Source organism: Buceros rhinoceros, unplaced genomic scaffold, assembly GCF_000710305.1.
Source record: "Buceros rhinoceros silvestris isolate BGI_N320 unplaced genomic scaffold, ASM71030v1 scaffold2111, whole genome shotgun sequence".
In the NCBI taxonomy this organism is placed as follows: domain Eukaryota; kingdom Metazoa; phylum Chordata; class Aves; order Bucerotiformes; family Bucerotidae; genus Buceros; species Buceros rhinoceros.
Window position 1 is genome coordinate 1,144 of NW_010394626.1, and position 16,126 is coordinate 17,269.

Sequence of the window (16,126 nt, forward strand, 5' to 3'; positions counted from 1 at the left end):
GATGCCCTTCTCAAGATGATTAGAAATGTTTTGCAACCACTAAGGAATTTCTGGTGTTGGATGAAGGAGATGTTGTCCCTGTATATCAAGAGAGAAGAAGCAGCTGATGCAGAGTAGAAGAAAGGGAAAAGAGAAAAAAGATATGATAGAGAAAAAATAAAATCAATACAAGCGAGTGGTTTCTGCAGTTCTGGACAGAACCATCACTTCTCTTCAAAAACAGATGTTGACCAAGGTCAAAGGATTCACTTCTTGAGCATGAGGATTAAAGTCTTGGCCTTTCTCTAGACTCCAGCACAGATGAACACTCCAAAACATTTAAACACTCTGAGATGGGGATCCCTATCTTATTGCAAGAAGGACCCTGACAGACTGAGTATGTTACAGTTTCAGACTAATGGGACTGTAAAATGGGTGAATGGACTATAGAGCACACATCTGAGATCTTTGTGTAGTGTTCCTTTATTGCTGTCAAGGAAAAACAGTGGTATTGATGGCATATTCCCTTTCAACATAAATGTCTAAGTTGGATTAGCCACTAAACACCACTAAACCACTAAGCAGGCAGATGGGAGTAAATGGCTGTTGAGGACATAATTGCCTTCGTTCAAAGCTTCATGCACACAAGAAGTATTGAACTAGGATTGCTGAAAAGCTCTAGGTATAAACAGCTTTTTGATTTTTTTCTGTTATTTCCCATGTATTAAGCCAAGCAGGCCAACAAGGACCTTTTGTTCTCTATAATGTGCTACTCATCAGACTGGCTTCAGTGTGGAAGTCTGTATCCGTGGGTGATACACATACTAAATGTTTTTGTATCAATACACGTGCAGGTTTTGTCAAGCAGGGCTAACCCATGTCAGACATCCTCCTTGTCTCTGGGTTTGGAGGAGCAGCTCGTGCTCAGAGGTGTAGATCAGCAGGGTCGTCTTTTGTGCCTTGGAGTGAGCAAGAGTAAGTACTTAGTGGTGAGGGCTCACATATGGTAGTGCTTATGCAGGTCTTTGCACAGTGTGTCCTATATTAAATCTTTTTTTTTTTTCCTAAATGAGGAATTTCTGCCCAGCTTCCAGAATAGGAAAAGCCTCAGAAAAAAATTTTAATATCTCTTATGGGAGCTAAAACAGCCTAGTAACACCCCCTGAATCTTTAAAAGTTGTGGTTGGGGAAGAGGAACACAGCCAAAAGTTCTCTGATGGGTTTCATCCTCGTGAGAAAATTAGATGAAGCTTTAGTCTTTAGAGTAATCTATCAGCTTGATATGGTGTATCTTAGGGATTTGTAACCAGCCTTTATCTTGGCACTCTAGGATTTCATCCACCTCTGCCTTTTTCTCAGAAAGTGGAAATTGAGTAAAAATTAGTTCAGAAGCACTGAGCAGAAGTATTATTGCCGTTTTCAGAGACATTATTAAAAAAACCCCACAGCCCTCATCACCATATAGCATTTTCATGGCACATCAGACCCCCTCTGCATGTAAAGGTGTGCATGCTTATATGCCAGCCTTGCTCTGGTAGCACCTGTTTGATTGGGCACCACAGGTCATGCTGTTATACTCCATATAACTTCTGAATTCCAACCAACCAAATCATCTATTCATCACAGTGATGAATATGTTTCATGCCATAAGATATGAAGTTACACTAGGCAGGAGACAGATGTTACAGGAAGGCAACGCTACAACAGGAAATTTGGATTCTTCCAGGCTTGAACTCCAGCTTAATCCCAGCTTAATCCCTGTGTTTACCATGGACTGGACTCTTCCTGGCCCAGACCACATCGACATTCAGTGCATTGATAATACACTGCAGGTAAACACAGTAACACTGTGTGTCTTTCAGGAAGGAATGTAATAACAGGTCATAAAATTGCCAGAAAATCGCCCCACAGGGCTACTATTCTCTTTAGACAGCTTTGCTGTAGTTCTGAGCACCTTTTGAGTGAGACATTTGAAAAGAATAATACAGACTTTTGATACAAAAAAGAAAAAAAAAGGCATGACACTAAAACCAGCACAGTGCAGACAACACATAAGCGGACACTAAATAGCAGAGCTACATTGGGACTGTCCTACAGCTACTACCTCAGATCTAGGCCCTTTTGCCAAGGAGTTTTTCAGCTTTCCTCCTTTTGAACTCTGCAATTTCTTCTGCGGGTAACCCATGAGCTCTACACCTGCAGTGAACATGTAGGCCATTAGAGAAAGAACCAGTTCAGTTTCAACTGCAATAAAGAACAGACCATAATGGAGACCGAGCGAGAGGAAAGGGTCTTCTGGTGTGAAAAATGAAAACAAATATTGGTCCTGGTTCAAATTTTCACAGAATCATAGAATCATAGAATCACAGAATGGTTTGAGTTGGAAGGGGCCTTAAAGTCCACCTAGTTCCACCTGCCTGCCATGGGCAGGGACACCTTCCACTAGACCAGGTTGCTCAAAGCCCTAGCCTTGAACAATTCCAGGGATGGGGCATCCACAGCCTCTCTGGGCAACCTGGGCAATTTTATTTATTACCCTCTTGTATCACTTCAGCTCAACTTACTGCAAAGGGTGAGCTCAGGTGATTTAATTTTAAGTGTCCCGAAGTTCAGTGCCTGCTCTGAGACAGGCACCTTTTATAATCTGTAGAGACAGGCACATCCAGAGGGCTCTTGGCATGTCTTAGACACTTCTCCCAGGGCAAGATCAATGACTCTGTTGATTGAAGAGCACAAACTATGTATCTATCATGGCTGTATCCAGAATCTATTAGACAAGATTAATCCTGGGAGATTTATTCCATTGTTCCTCTGGTCCTCCCCCTCATTTGTCAATTGGATGAGCAGAACAATACTGCTGTGAAGATCCTGCCTCCAGTTAGTCCTTTCTCAGTGCCTATTTGTCTTCCAGGAGCATTGCTTTCAGAAACTCTCAGCTCTCAAAGCTATGGGCAAATTTCCAAATGGAAATCCTATTTAACTGTTCCTAGAGACAGCTGGTTTTCCCTGAAAGTTTAGCACAAATTCAGCAGCTTTTCCCAAGGGAGATTGAGGTCAAGTTTCAGCCCTTTGGCCAATTCTGTCCTACAACTGGAAATGTCTAATCAAGCTGTCTTTCCGTGCCTTACCTAAATCCTCAACTCTAGGAACAACTTTCCTTCTCGTAGAAACATTTATCCTTGTTTATAAACACTCCCATGAGTGCTGGAAACTTTAGGAGGTGGGTCTCAAGGACAGGGAAGCCAGGATGATGTAATCCTGATGAGCCCACGGATAAGGAATGGGTTCTTCTGGGAATCTACAGCTGAGGTGGGATTCATGTCCTGAAATTTAGATAGCTGCAACAGAGATGTCTCCATCTGAGCAAAATACCTTGGACTCCCTTCTGAACCGGTGGAGGGAAGCAGACACTGCTGGACCACAGCGGGGGTTTATCCCAAGTAGATGTCCTCTGTGGGGCAGTAGAGCACCTAGAAGTGTTAGTTTCTCTGCACTGACTCTAACAGTTGTGTAAGATGATCTGCCTACGTGGAGGTGACTATGCTAGCGGTAAGTAACTTTAAATAAGATTAAATCCTACCAGGTGGAAGGGAAACAGGAAGTTTCTGTCTCCAGCCCCTTCATGCAAGCAATAGCAACATGCAGCCACACATGGGCAAGCGTGAGGAGCTTGTTCTTTGAGTTTGCCCAGTGGGATTTCTTCCACAAGGGAGTGGAGGAGGTTGCTGCCTGTTTCTGCACTATAGCGCGGCAAGTTGTGACCCACAGAAGGTGAAGACATGACTAGAGTATTTGGGGATTGAGCACAGTATCGGATCGCCTGAGCTCCACCTCCAAACACTGCTCATACAAATACCAACTAAACCTTTGATAATTACTCAATCTACATCCATGGCACAATAGCAAGAAGAAAGATCCAGTGCACTGACACATGTCCTCCTGAACTCACTGATATTTGAGCAACTGGAGAGGGCTGATCCATCCCAACATCTTGCAAACCCTCTCTGTCTGAATCCAGTTGTTATTCTTCCAAGATCCTCTCTTGTTTCTGAAGCCAGCAGGAGAAAATCTGTAAGGTCCTGCACCCCAGCTCCCTGGACAGTTAAGAATTTTGCCATCTCTTTTCTGAAAGTGGTGTGTTAAAATGAATTTTTCTGAGCATTGGAAACACAAGCCTCTGGCTTTAACCTTAGATAGCCAGTACAACTTCTAGTTCCCAGTTACAGAGTGAAAGGCTCAGACCCATAGACAGACCATCTTTATAACTTGGCCACTTTGCACCCTTTGGTGAGAACAACTGCAACTCAAATTGCCTGGAGACCTGTGTCCTGCAGATGCAGATACAGTCTCCTCTGCCCTCTTTTCTGTTTCTCCTATCCCCACTTCACATAATTCTGGATGCTGGAGCAATGTGTGCCCTATTGCAAGGCACAGGTATCCTGGTCAGCCCATCACATACCAGCATTGTGGTCCTCCTCCACTCAGCCCTGGAGCCCTTTCATTGAGTGCTTCCCACACATCTTTGTCTTTAAACCAGTCAGGATTATCTCTGGAGCTACTTGTTTCTGAGATATTTTATTTTATCCCACATTTCATTGTGCCTCATTCATTTTGTATTATAATCGCTGGCAGCTTTGTAGAAACAGTTGGATCAGGAACAGAGGAGATTAAAAGCAGCAGAGCAGGCTCTGAGATGGTTTCTCCTTAGTACTCTTCTCTTTTGCCCCTCCACACTGTTGTTCAGTGAAGAGCATTTGGGCTGCTGTGTAATGAGCAAGCCTGCCTAGCTGGCACGAGGGAGAGTAGTGTACCCTGATCAGATAGACTTGTCACTTGGCCAGCCCGTGATGTGGATGACACACCAAAAAAATGTTCTCAGACTCAATCTGGTTTCCATTCAAACAGATCAGGTTGCTCTCACTGGTCTTCCCTCTCTCCGCTTCTATTTTCAAGGGAAATGTAGGCAGATCCAGGAGAAACATCCTCAAATGAACTCCTGCAACCAGCAGGTGCTGATAGCTGCTCTCTCTCTCTGCATCTCTGCAAAAACATCCTTCAAAGGGACCTTCTTTGCCCCTTTCACCTCCCAGTCTGTCTGGGTGAGACAGGACAAACTACTAGGCACACCCAGGCACATCTGGGCACACCTCAGCCATGCCTGAGGCTGTACCTGAAGCCAGAATACTATCCACAAAGCCAGCTGGGTCCTGAGCACAGTTTCAGAACTACCTTTCACTAGATCCATAGAAATATCCATGGGAGAAAGGGTAATGCATTGAATCACATCTTCCAGCAAAACCATACTGCTACCTGATCTTGCTTCCTTTCTCAACACTGAGTTTAGGGTTTCTTGCTCTCAGCAGTAATTCTCTAATCTCACATTTCAGCCAATTCTCCCAGAAACCTCAGCTCAGCTCTTCTCAAAAAGAGCTTTTTTAAATGTATCAGTTAGAGCAACCACATTTCAAGTGAGACAGCCTTGTTCAAAGGGAGATGAGTCACTGGCTTTCATTCCCTTGCTCCCCCCAGATTTAAAAAAAAAAAAAACAAAAAACCGAAAACCAAAAGCCAAAAAAACAACCAAACTTTCTCACCTGCATTATGCCATAGCCATAACCAGAATATACCTTTGTCTTCATTTTGCTGTTGTGTAAGGGGTTCAGAAATTATTTGTAAAGAAAGCATTGATTGTGAAGAAAAAAGCCTCTGTCCTGACATCGGGAGATCAAGCCTATGAGCCAGAGGATGTTTGATTTCCCCAAATAACTCTTGTTATATGTTCTATAAAGTTTATTTGGGAAATGTTGTGATGCTGCTGTGTAACTCCAGCTATGTAAGGACAGCAAAAGTTTTTCACTGCTGTTTGCTTCACGAGCTCTTTTATTTCTGATTTAAAAGTGCATTGTGTGAAGAACTTCAAATAGGAGCCTGAATAGATATCCTTTTTCTTATCCCTCCAGAGATACACATCAGCAGCAACACTAGAGGCTCTCTACTGATCATATTCCACACTGCCAGGGTGCCTCAACCATGGCTTCTCACCCATTTTGTCCTCCAACAAGGATCTCTGGTGCTTTCTCCATGGTTGAGCCTTATGTATGTGAGGATGGGAAAGCCTAAAAACTGTCTCCTATTCCTGGCTGCATCTTCAATTTTTAGTGATTTCTAACATTAGGTTGTACCATTGTGGATGGACTAGATACTCTACTGGCCCTTCTGGACTTAAGACGTACTGACAGCTGTCATACTAAGGAAGGGATCTGGATTTGATGGTAAAACCCCCAAAATCTCATGTTTTTCCCCTGAGCACTGGCTTCATGGTTAAAAGCCCTTGAGGGGACCCACACTCTGTATCTTTCTCCAATTAATTTTATTATTCCTTTTTTTCCCCCTGTAGTTACCATTCCATAGCTAATGTAAAGAGTGTTAGAAAGGGAAAATTTCTAGATAAATCTACTCACAAGATCTTGAGGTGCAGCAACACAAATCCTAACAAGCTGCAAGGAAGAAAGAGAAATAATAGCCATCACAAGGCAAACATCTGCTGGGGAAGTTGTAGAAATATGCCTTAGAGCAAGGAAAGGACTAAGGAGCCTATTGATCTGCCTGTTGGGTGTGATATGAAATTAGCCTAAAGCTCCTGCATGAAACAGGTCAAACTGGGATTTGACCAGACCCAGAAAGAAGGAGGTTGTCATTCAAAAAGGAAAATTCTCTGGGACGTTAGTTCTCTGGACATTAACCTTGCACTTTCCCTGGGACTGCTACTGAACCTCCACCCTATCCCATAAAAAGAGTACGCCGAAGGGTTTCTTGCTTGATTTTACTTCTGAAAACAGATACACAGACCCCGAGCAGCTTAACACAAGGTTAATTTTAAGAATTGCCTGTTAGTTAATTTGATTTTATGCATGGTTGGAAGAAAGCAGAGGTGGTAAGAAGCATATTAGGTCTTTTAATTGAACTACTTCTTAATTAAAATGCTTTGTGTGCTGTGTGAGCCATGTCAGCCACAGCACTTGGGTTTTAGGAGGAAAGTGCATTTATCTGAGCATCTTTACATGACTGTAAGCCTACAAAGCCTAGTGCAGACACTGGAAATCAGTGAATATGTTCCAACTGCTGCCTCCAGTAAGTCTGTAATTGGAATGAGGCATATCAATTACATTCAAATGACGTAGGTGCAACTATTGTGCCTTTGTTAGTCATTGGTGGTGGCTTGAAATTTATTACTAGAGAATCAATCAGATGCATTCTCTCAGCCATCTCAGCAATATCAGAAGGGGTTGTTAGCACAGAATTTTACTGGACCATTGGTATTAACCCAATTACATAGTTAAATGTTCTTCCGTATTTTTATGTTAGCTGAAGTTTGGTTTCTAACCTGCCTAAAACCTCACCTTTGTAAAGTCAAGGACTGTTCTCCAGGTCTAGGGTGCCAAGTTTACTACCAAGTTTACTTGTTTACAAGTTTACTGCCAAGTTTAGTAAGGTAATGAAGCTTGATCTGTCCTAGACATCTATGAACAGCAATATGAGCTACTTGATCATAGGTCTGTTCATGACTGTCTACCAGAGCTGGAAAATTGCCTTCAATGTCATGAAATCCTCCTGCAGAGGACTATGCTTACAGCTTTGATTGGCTGATGGGATTTGCATCATGGGAAATAATAAGAATTTAATACTTCTTTTAATGTGATCTGCTGTCTTTTCCACAAACCACTGCAGTGAAGACCTGAAATACTGCAGATCCCAAGGGCTGCGATTTGTCCTAACAGTAAGAAACATGGAAGATGAAACAAATCCCCTTTTCTTGTTGTTTAATACTTAATGAGTGTGATTCCCTGTGGTGGTCTAAGTCAAGAGCTCAGACAGCAAGCCAAAATATGGACTGAAAGTCTCCAGCACACCTCTCAGAGCCACAAGGAGTTGAGGAGGAATGTGTGGAATGAAGTGATGAAGAATGTGTCCCCTGCTCTTGATAATCTTAAAGGCCTTGGACTTGGTTATCTTAAAGGTCTTTTCCAACCTAAACAATTCTATAATTCTATTATTCTATGAATAGGAGGAGAAAATCTGCTGCTGTCCACTGATCTCAACAGGTATGACAGACTGGGCTGTGCAAGACCTCATGGAAAGGGAAGACCTAAACAGAAGGTGAGTTGCTTCAGGACAGAGTGAAAAGATGAGAAGAGGATTTTGTTTAGTACCTCCTTCCTGAGCACAAGAGCCTACAGAGGAGGAAATTCCTGCAGAAATATATCAGGCAGCGTCTTCAAACCACCATATTGGCCAACATATAGACGTAACAGAGAAACAACCTTCAACTTCTTATAAACTGTCTTAAAATTGAACCATCAAGATAAGGCTGGAAAAATAGGATGCCGTATCTGACACCTGTCTGATGACAGCACAGCTTGTGCATGAAGCATTTTTCCAAATATTTGCTTTGCTTAAACGTCCAGTTGCTTCTATCTGCCATTTGACTTCTACAGGTTATAGCTTTCATTTTGACCCTTCACTAGGACAGATTCAATTCCATATAACTTTGCTTTTTCCTCTGATTACTTCCACGTTTATTCAACTGCTGTATGACTACCTATGGGGTCAGAAAAACTGCAAAAGGACAGTGAAGATCAAGGCATTGGGGCAAGAGCAGGAGATCACCTCCTTCTCTGCAGTGCAGGTGGATTCTTCTGAGGTTACACATGAATGTTCAAGACCCCCTGATCCTGGGTACATGGGAAAAATTTTTGATTCCTCTTATTGTCCCCCTGGACCTGATGTATTTTCCGTCATTTATGATCCATGTTTAGAAACAGCTTGCGCCTGCATAAGTCTGACTTTGGCACACGTGACCAGAAGACAGGCTCTTTGAGATTTCTGGAAAGAACTTCAACACTCAACTGAGACCTAACACATGACTTTGAGATGGTAAAACCAGGATGAGAAGAACCTACTCTCAAGGTAGAAGTCTTGGTGCTTCTTTGGTTGCATGTTAAGACAGTCCACCTCCCTAATCTGGCAAAGCTCCAAGTTTCATATTTCTCGTGAATAATGTATTGTTGGTATCAACACACATTACTCAATAGCTCATTTCCGTTATGTAGTAACAGTAAAATGCCTCCAAGAATATTGGAGAAATATTGTCTTTCAAAATCGTCTTCCAGAAACTTTCTATCTTCCACCCAGATTGACACCCAAATAACTTAAAAACTTAAAAATTATGGCCCTCAAATACTGTTAATTGCAAGCTACTCTACGACAAATCTGGAGGGCCTCTGAGCACAAAGCCTGCCCTGTATGCAGCTGCCCAAGTAGACAACCATTATCTGCAAAGGGAGATAAAGGCTGTCTTCATTTTACTTGGAGCAAATGAGGCAAAACTTAGAATGAGATTGATTGATCAGGGGAAGCTAGAGTGAAAATAAAAACAGACCCTGTTTGCTGTCAGACATTTATCTCTGAGCTAGTCACTATAGGACCTCTCTACAGTCAACAAAACACACATCTTGCAAGGTCGATTCATCTTCTAATACAGATGTTCAAGCAGGCCATTTGAAACAGACCCCTGAGCATGTATTCTCTTCATTGACTATAAAAGGAGTCAAGGTTGACCAACTTTAATACAGGTGCCTACGCTGTTCTTGTCAAACAAGTCTCACTCCCGGTTTTTATGTCCTGACCACAACATCCTTTTGAGGCATGCAGCATGAGACAGATGAACAGGGAGTGCTCTGGTTGCTAAGTCAGGCACTGCAAAGCTCCAAAACAGGTTAATGAATTTCAAGTGCTCAATCTTTGCTCACCACCATTTGTATGGAGGCGACATCATTACATAATGGTGCTGTATTTTTACCACACAGTCTTCTTATTGTTCTGTTTGAATGAACAGTGCTGCAGGGAAGAACCATGTTTATACAGTGAATGAGATTCGTGTTTTCTGCAGGAGTTTGATGGAAGGAGACAAAAATCTGAGTGTCACTCCAACACTGGTGACACCAGAGACCTGAAAGTGTCCCTACATCTGTGTTTTCCATAGGCACAGAGCATAGGAAGGAGACTTGGGAAGGAACTCCCTGGTGCTCAGTTGCCAAGGGAGTACAGGGGGAAACAGCAAGTTTCCATGCTGCTTCTAGGGAACTATGATCAAAGAGAGAGTTGAAGAAACCACATCAGTTCTGAGTCCCAGTCCTGAAAATGTAAGTCATCTAAGGAAAATGATGTAGACTTTGCAAACAGGTACCATGGGAAGACAGTTACTTAGCCTGTGAACTCCAAGGACCTTTTAAAGAGAGTATTGAACAGTGATGAAGTCACACTTACCCTGGCTTCAATTCAGGAGGTTTAGGTAAGGGCTTCAGAAAGCCTTTTTTCCCAACTAGCCAGTATGTGTCTTCTACTCCTTTACCCTAAAATAGAAACAAAAGTCCAGATAAAGACCAGTTTTCGGACCACCCTCTGCTCGCTATGCAACATCCTCACTGGGATTCTAAGGGCTTCAAATATACCCAGAGACAGAGCACAACTGGAAATCTTGGGCTCCGCTCCATAATAATTCAGGGATGATTTGAATTTCATTAGCCTAAAAGGCAGAGACCTTATTGAAAATGTCATCTACAAATGACCCTCGTTGATCTGGGCCATTGAAACCACACAGCTTAACAGAAATGGGAAGCAACAGGATCTCTCACCATCTTACGTGACAGCACTAACACAATTAATTAAGAGATTTTACAACTCTTGCTGGGCTGAGTATCAGAATAATAACTTCCTCTCCCACCACTGAGGACTTAGTTTTTAAGGTGAGCTGCACCTGATGAAATATAGCCATTTGTATCAGAGTCAATCACCCTTGACTGGAGAAATGGAGGAAAACAGACACTTCTAGGGCAACATCCATCTTCACATAAAGTGGACCCTGAGTGTAAATCAGGTTAATAACTTCCTAAAGTGCCAATTTATCTCCACTCACTATGTAAAGGTTTCTTTCCACTGACTAAACCTGGAAACTTCAGATCTTCACTTGCAGACATATGAACTTGTTTGAGGTGATTCCATTTGTCATGAAAGATTGATGAGTGACCTGAGGCTGTGCTCAGACCTCTTACTGCTAGTGTTTGAGATAAGCAAAGCTCTTACTTCCATCTATTGACTATGTTAGGGGAGAAGTGATTTTCTGAGTTATTTAGTGCTGGGTTTTTTTGGCCACTGTGAAAAGAAGTGTCAAGTCTATTTAGTATTGACTAAATAGATTCCTAAATAGTTAGATCCAGTACAAACAGCTGATTGCTTGATCCCATGGTCTTTCAAGAAGTACCTCATGTACTGAAAAAACTGATGAGAACAATTTGGGAAGCATCCAGCAGAAGAGTAGTGGATGAAGGCCAAACAAGAGCTTAATATGAAAATTCCTTAAAGAAGAAGATTCCCCTATGAAGCATTTCACACAGCCCTTCTGACCTTCTTACCTTCAGTTCTGTTCTTCCCCTAGGTACAATTTCGTAGCCTTCATTTAGACTCCGAAGCGTATCCACCGTACTTTGGCTGACATGAATTCTGTAAGCTAGGAATGGAAAGCAAAACAGCTGAATGACTATTCTGCACACACTCTGCGAATTCCCCACTGCTTCATACTGGCAAGGAAAAATGTTCCAACGCATGCAAGCACGTAGCTGGTGTAGCTGTGTGGTGCTCCTCTGTGCAGAGTTTGATGCTGATGAATGGATCCTTCCAGGAAGGGCTGTAACAAGCATAGTTGTAGGGCTCTAGCAAGGCCCCAGTGAGAGATCTACACTGTGGGCTTCCTGGAGAAGGATACCAGACACAATGAGTGTAGAAGTCCAGCTCTTAATAAACATGATAAATGGTTTTTCAGCAACATTATCAGCTGTAATCAAAAATGTCATTTTAATCTATTGCCACAGCGTAACTAGGGAGCGAGAAAGAAGAAAAATAACCAACTGTTCTGCTCCAGACACGCAACATCATTTCAAAGCTGGGATAAAGAGCACAGAGATAGAGTTTGCAAGTGGACGTAATGAAAATGTGGCTGTACATCTAGATCCGTCTGCAGTTTTCAGTAATTGATTCCATCCAGAGCTGCCATTAAAAGTCTATGAACAACAAGGGCAAAGGTGGAAATCTTTAATGAAGTCCCACCTTCCCCAGATTGTTTTACAGCCATTGCTGGAGCTCGCTATAATTTGTTGCTCTTTTGGTGTGAACAAGCCAGGAAATGTTTCTAAAACATTTCCCCCCAAAATAGCTTTCTTTGTTGTTGTTTCTTTTGAGCTTTTGGTTCAAATGACTCAATCCCATTCCCTTCCCCCTTGAAGGCTGGAGAGCATGAAGCAAATACTTTTTTTTTTTTTTTCAGAAGAATCAGAAAGGAGAACATCAATTCAAATATGCAGAGAAAGACTACACAACTGAGCCACATTTCCTCAGATACTACCCTACAATCTTCCTATTACTGTGTACTATAAACATTTTGATTAATATATAATGATGCCCTTGTATCTGCAGTGCTCCTGCTGTCTCCAGGAGGACTTTGCACTTCCAAGGGTCTAAACCTTAAGATTCTTCCAAATCTCTCTCTTGCCATTAGGAATCTACTGTCAAAGTATTTCATTCCACAGCTTTCCAAATACAATGCATGCCTTTTAAAATAAGCCAGCCATCATCACAAAAAGTCAATTTTCCTTAATTAATGATTAGCCCATTTGTTTGTCTTAATTAGTTTAATCAAAATCACTGGAGCTGGAAATGTGAGGGTTGTCTGAAAGACCGAAAAAGTTCCAATGTGGCCTATATAGCAGCGTGCCTAGGTGGCCAACAGCAACCTGGCTTATATCAGCACCGATGTGGCCAGCAGGACCAGGGCAGGCATCATCCCCCTGTACTTGGCACTGGTGAGGCCACATCTTGAATGCTGTGTCTAGTTTGGGCCCCTCACTCCCAGAAGGACATTGAGGGGCTGGAGCGTGTCCAGAGAAGGTCAACGAAGTTGGTGCAGGCTCTGGAGCAAAAGTGCCCTGAGGAGCAGCTGAGGGACCTGGGGGGGTTGAGCCTGAAGAAAAGCAGGCTCAGGGGAGATCTTCTGGCTCTCGACAACTTCCTGACAGGAAGCTGGAGTGAGGTGGGGGTCAGTCTCTTCTCCCCAGGAACAAGCACTAGGATGAGAGGAACTGGCCTCAAGTTGCACTGGGAAAGGTTTAGGTTGTCCAGGCGTGGCCCAGGCTGCTCAGGTCAGTGGTAGAGTCCCCATCCCTGGAAGGGTTTAAGAGACATGTGGATGTGGTGCTGAGGGAGAGGGGTTAGTGGTGACCTGGCAGAGGTGGGTTAACAGTTGGAGCTGATGATCTTAAAGGTCTTTTCCAACCAAAACAATTCTGTGATTCCGTGATATACTGCAACATATTTCTAGCCTTGCAAGACCTCAGGGTTTTAATACTTAATGTCACAGATTTTGTGTATCTTGGAAAATAACGGTAACAGGTAATCTTTGGAGCTGGTGAAAATATCAAAAGGGAGATCAGAGATCAAACATTGAAATGTATGAGACGTTGCCTTTGGAAACCATCTTGTACTGACAGCCTGAACATCAAAAGCAAATTCAAAACACATCCAGGACTCTGACACTGCTGTTCCTTGCTGTCCACTGTGTCAACCACAGTTCGACAACTATGGTCTATGGTTTGCATATACTTGCCAAGGACAGCAACAAAGAGCAGATCTGGGTACACAGCAGGTAGGAAATGTTCTCCCCCAGCTCTTTCTACATGTCTAGAAGTCTCCACCCACGGAAAATAAGAGCCAGCTGAGAGATGGTACTGTCATATCTGCTGCAGCTATTGGCTTTGTGCACTAGACTGTGCTTTTACATCTGAAAGCCTCAGGAAAACAAAGGCAAGACCTTGAGGGAAAAACAGCATGAACATCAACCCATTAAGGAAGACATCAAGAAAACACAAAGAGGAATGGAAGATGAAGGATTTTGTTAGGACCTGTCAACACTTGTTCATGGAGTTGTTATTGCTGAAGCCACCACAAACGATGCTATTCATTGCCACAAGACACTGTTGCACATGGTCTGCTTTTCTCTCTCTCCAGCATGATGGAAGCAGTGCCCACACGTGCTTCAACCCTTGCCTTCTACTAGCCATGGCAGGTAAGTGTATTATTTTGCTGTGTAAGAACAGCTCTAAATTAGGATTCTCAGCACTGACTGAAAGCAAGATCCAACCCATGTAGGAGAAATCTAGATTTGTGTTGATTTTGGTTGATGGGAGCTAAATCAGAGGACTGTAGCTGGAAGGAGAGGTCTTCAAGGCTGACCTATGATGGCAAAGCCAATGCCCTCCCCTTCAGGCTGCTTTGAATTTTGTCATTTGACTTACTCCTTTCTTCAGAGTTGATTCAGTTGCAATGTCTATAACTGAAAATGTGCATTTCTTCGTCTCTCTTGAGAAGTTTGTTCAACCACCCACCCCAGGCACTGTTTCAAATACTCACGCAGGCCTGTGGACTCCATTCGTGATGCCGTGTTCACCGTGTCTCCAAAGAGACAGTACCGTGGCATGGTAAGTCCCACCACTCCTGCCACACAAGGCCCTGAAAGACACATCATCCACATAACCCAGATGGTACTGCACAAATCAAGGGGCTCACCAAAAAACAAATCTCATCCTCTCCTCTGATATTAAAAAATCACTTGGGGATACAGGAGAAGGTTTTCTAAAGATCTCATTGGCTTTGGTGCTTGCTACAAGCAATCAAAAAATAAGCAATGCTCTGGACTGCATATTGGTGTTTTATACCTAAGAAAGGTCCTGTGTGGCAGGACCTCAGTTCACCATCATCTGGGAGAAATCTGTTCAGAGTTCATGGAAGCTCAAGGACTATCACAATGTCATTTTAAAAAGACCTCCTTTTCCATCTGATAAAATTCAAGTTCAGATCCTGTAACGTGCCCTGTGTTTCAGTGAAACAGGGTTGAAAGTCAGCCTTGGAAGTCCAAAGGTGCTGGCAACAAGCTGGACCACCCTGTGTCCATTCCTTGGAAAAGAAGACATCATTAGCTCGCCTGTCTAGCCAAAAACTGTTTATTTTTCCTCTTTCTCAATCTTTATACAGGATCCACTCCCTTCTAAAGTAGCTTGTCAAGAACCGGTGCCAAGTTCACAGGGAGAGGTGTGTGTGCAGGATTCACAGGAACACACAGAGATAAAATGTGTGACAGACAACTGTCGTCTGGGGCTCTTGGCTTAGCTGATGGCTGGACTGTGGTCTGAAGGATGAGATGTTGAATTTCATCACCCACAATTTAATATACCAGGCTTGCAAAATAAAACATACACACAAAAAAAGAAAAAACAAACAACTAGCAAAAAATAAGTGTTTTCAGCAGTGTGAGGAGGTGTGGGGTTTCCAGAAGAGAGAAGAGGCGTCTCTGTATTTTCCATTGGATGGTTTTATGTCTTCTCAGGCTCTGATGCTTTTTCAGTGTCGTGATCATTCTGGGTTAAGATTTAGCAAAACTGACATCTAGGAAATCTTTTTCCATGCAAGGTTAAAAGAGATGTGAAGGCAGTACATCATCAACAGTATCTGAAAAGATGCTATAGGCAAGGTTTTTCATATTATAAAAATTGTAGGTTAAAATGTTGGTTTGAAAATATTAATAATAGTAGCAGCCTAATTTAGAAGTTATTTGTTACTTGTTTCAGGACTATGTGATTTTACTGTGATTTTAGTTTTAGTTACAAAAATTGGTGTTTCATATAGTTTTCATCTTAAGGACAAAGAAACTCCAATGCTGAAAGTGATGGAGAACTTTGCAGGAACCCTCCTTGTTGTCACCTCTGAAAAGTTGTTCCTGCAGAGTCAAAGTAACAGGGTTTGGATTTTAATGTAATTTATGGAAGATGCAAACTGAGAGGAAAGACAGATTTTAATTTCCTGCCTGATGAAGCATCGCTTGCATAAAGATTAAAAAACAGGAGGGGAAGAATGGCTCATACCAAAAATGTTTCAAGGACTGAAACAGCATTCCTGGATCAAATACAGCATGCAGGGACTGCTGGAGATGAGGAGAACCTCATTTAACTGGGGGGGGTGTGGGGAAGTGGGGGGGAGGTTTGCT

At 42.6% G+C, this 16,126-nt stretch overlaps 1 protein-coding gene across 1 annotated transcript in view; it reads right to left on the reverse strand.

Annotated features, from left to right (window-relative positions):
- Positions 1 to 2,090: 2,090 nt before the first annotated feature.
- The window catches only part of GUCY2F (guanylate cyclase 2F, retinal), a 41,056-nt gene continuing 27,020 nt past the window's right edge, over positions 2,091 to 16,126 (reverse strand). Inside the window, exons 15-18 of the mRNA XM_010145269.1 lie at positions 14,497 to 14,595; positions 11,451 to 11,545; positions 10,306 to 10,391; positions 2,091 to 2,175 (exon numbers count right to left, since the gene is read on the reverse strand). Of these exons, the coding sequence (XP_010143571.1) occupies positions 2,091 to 2,175; positions 10,306 to 10,391; positions 11,451 to 11,545; positions 14,497 to 14,595 (365 nt within the window). The remainder of the gene's footprint in view (positions 2,176 to 10,305; positions 10,392 to 11,450; positions 11,546 to 14,496; positions 14,596 to 16,126) is intronic.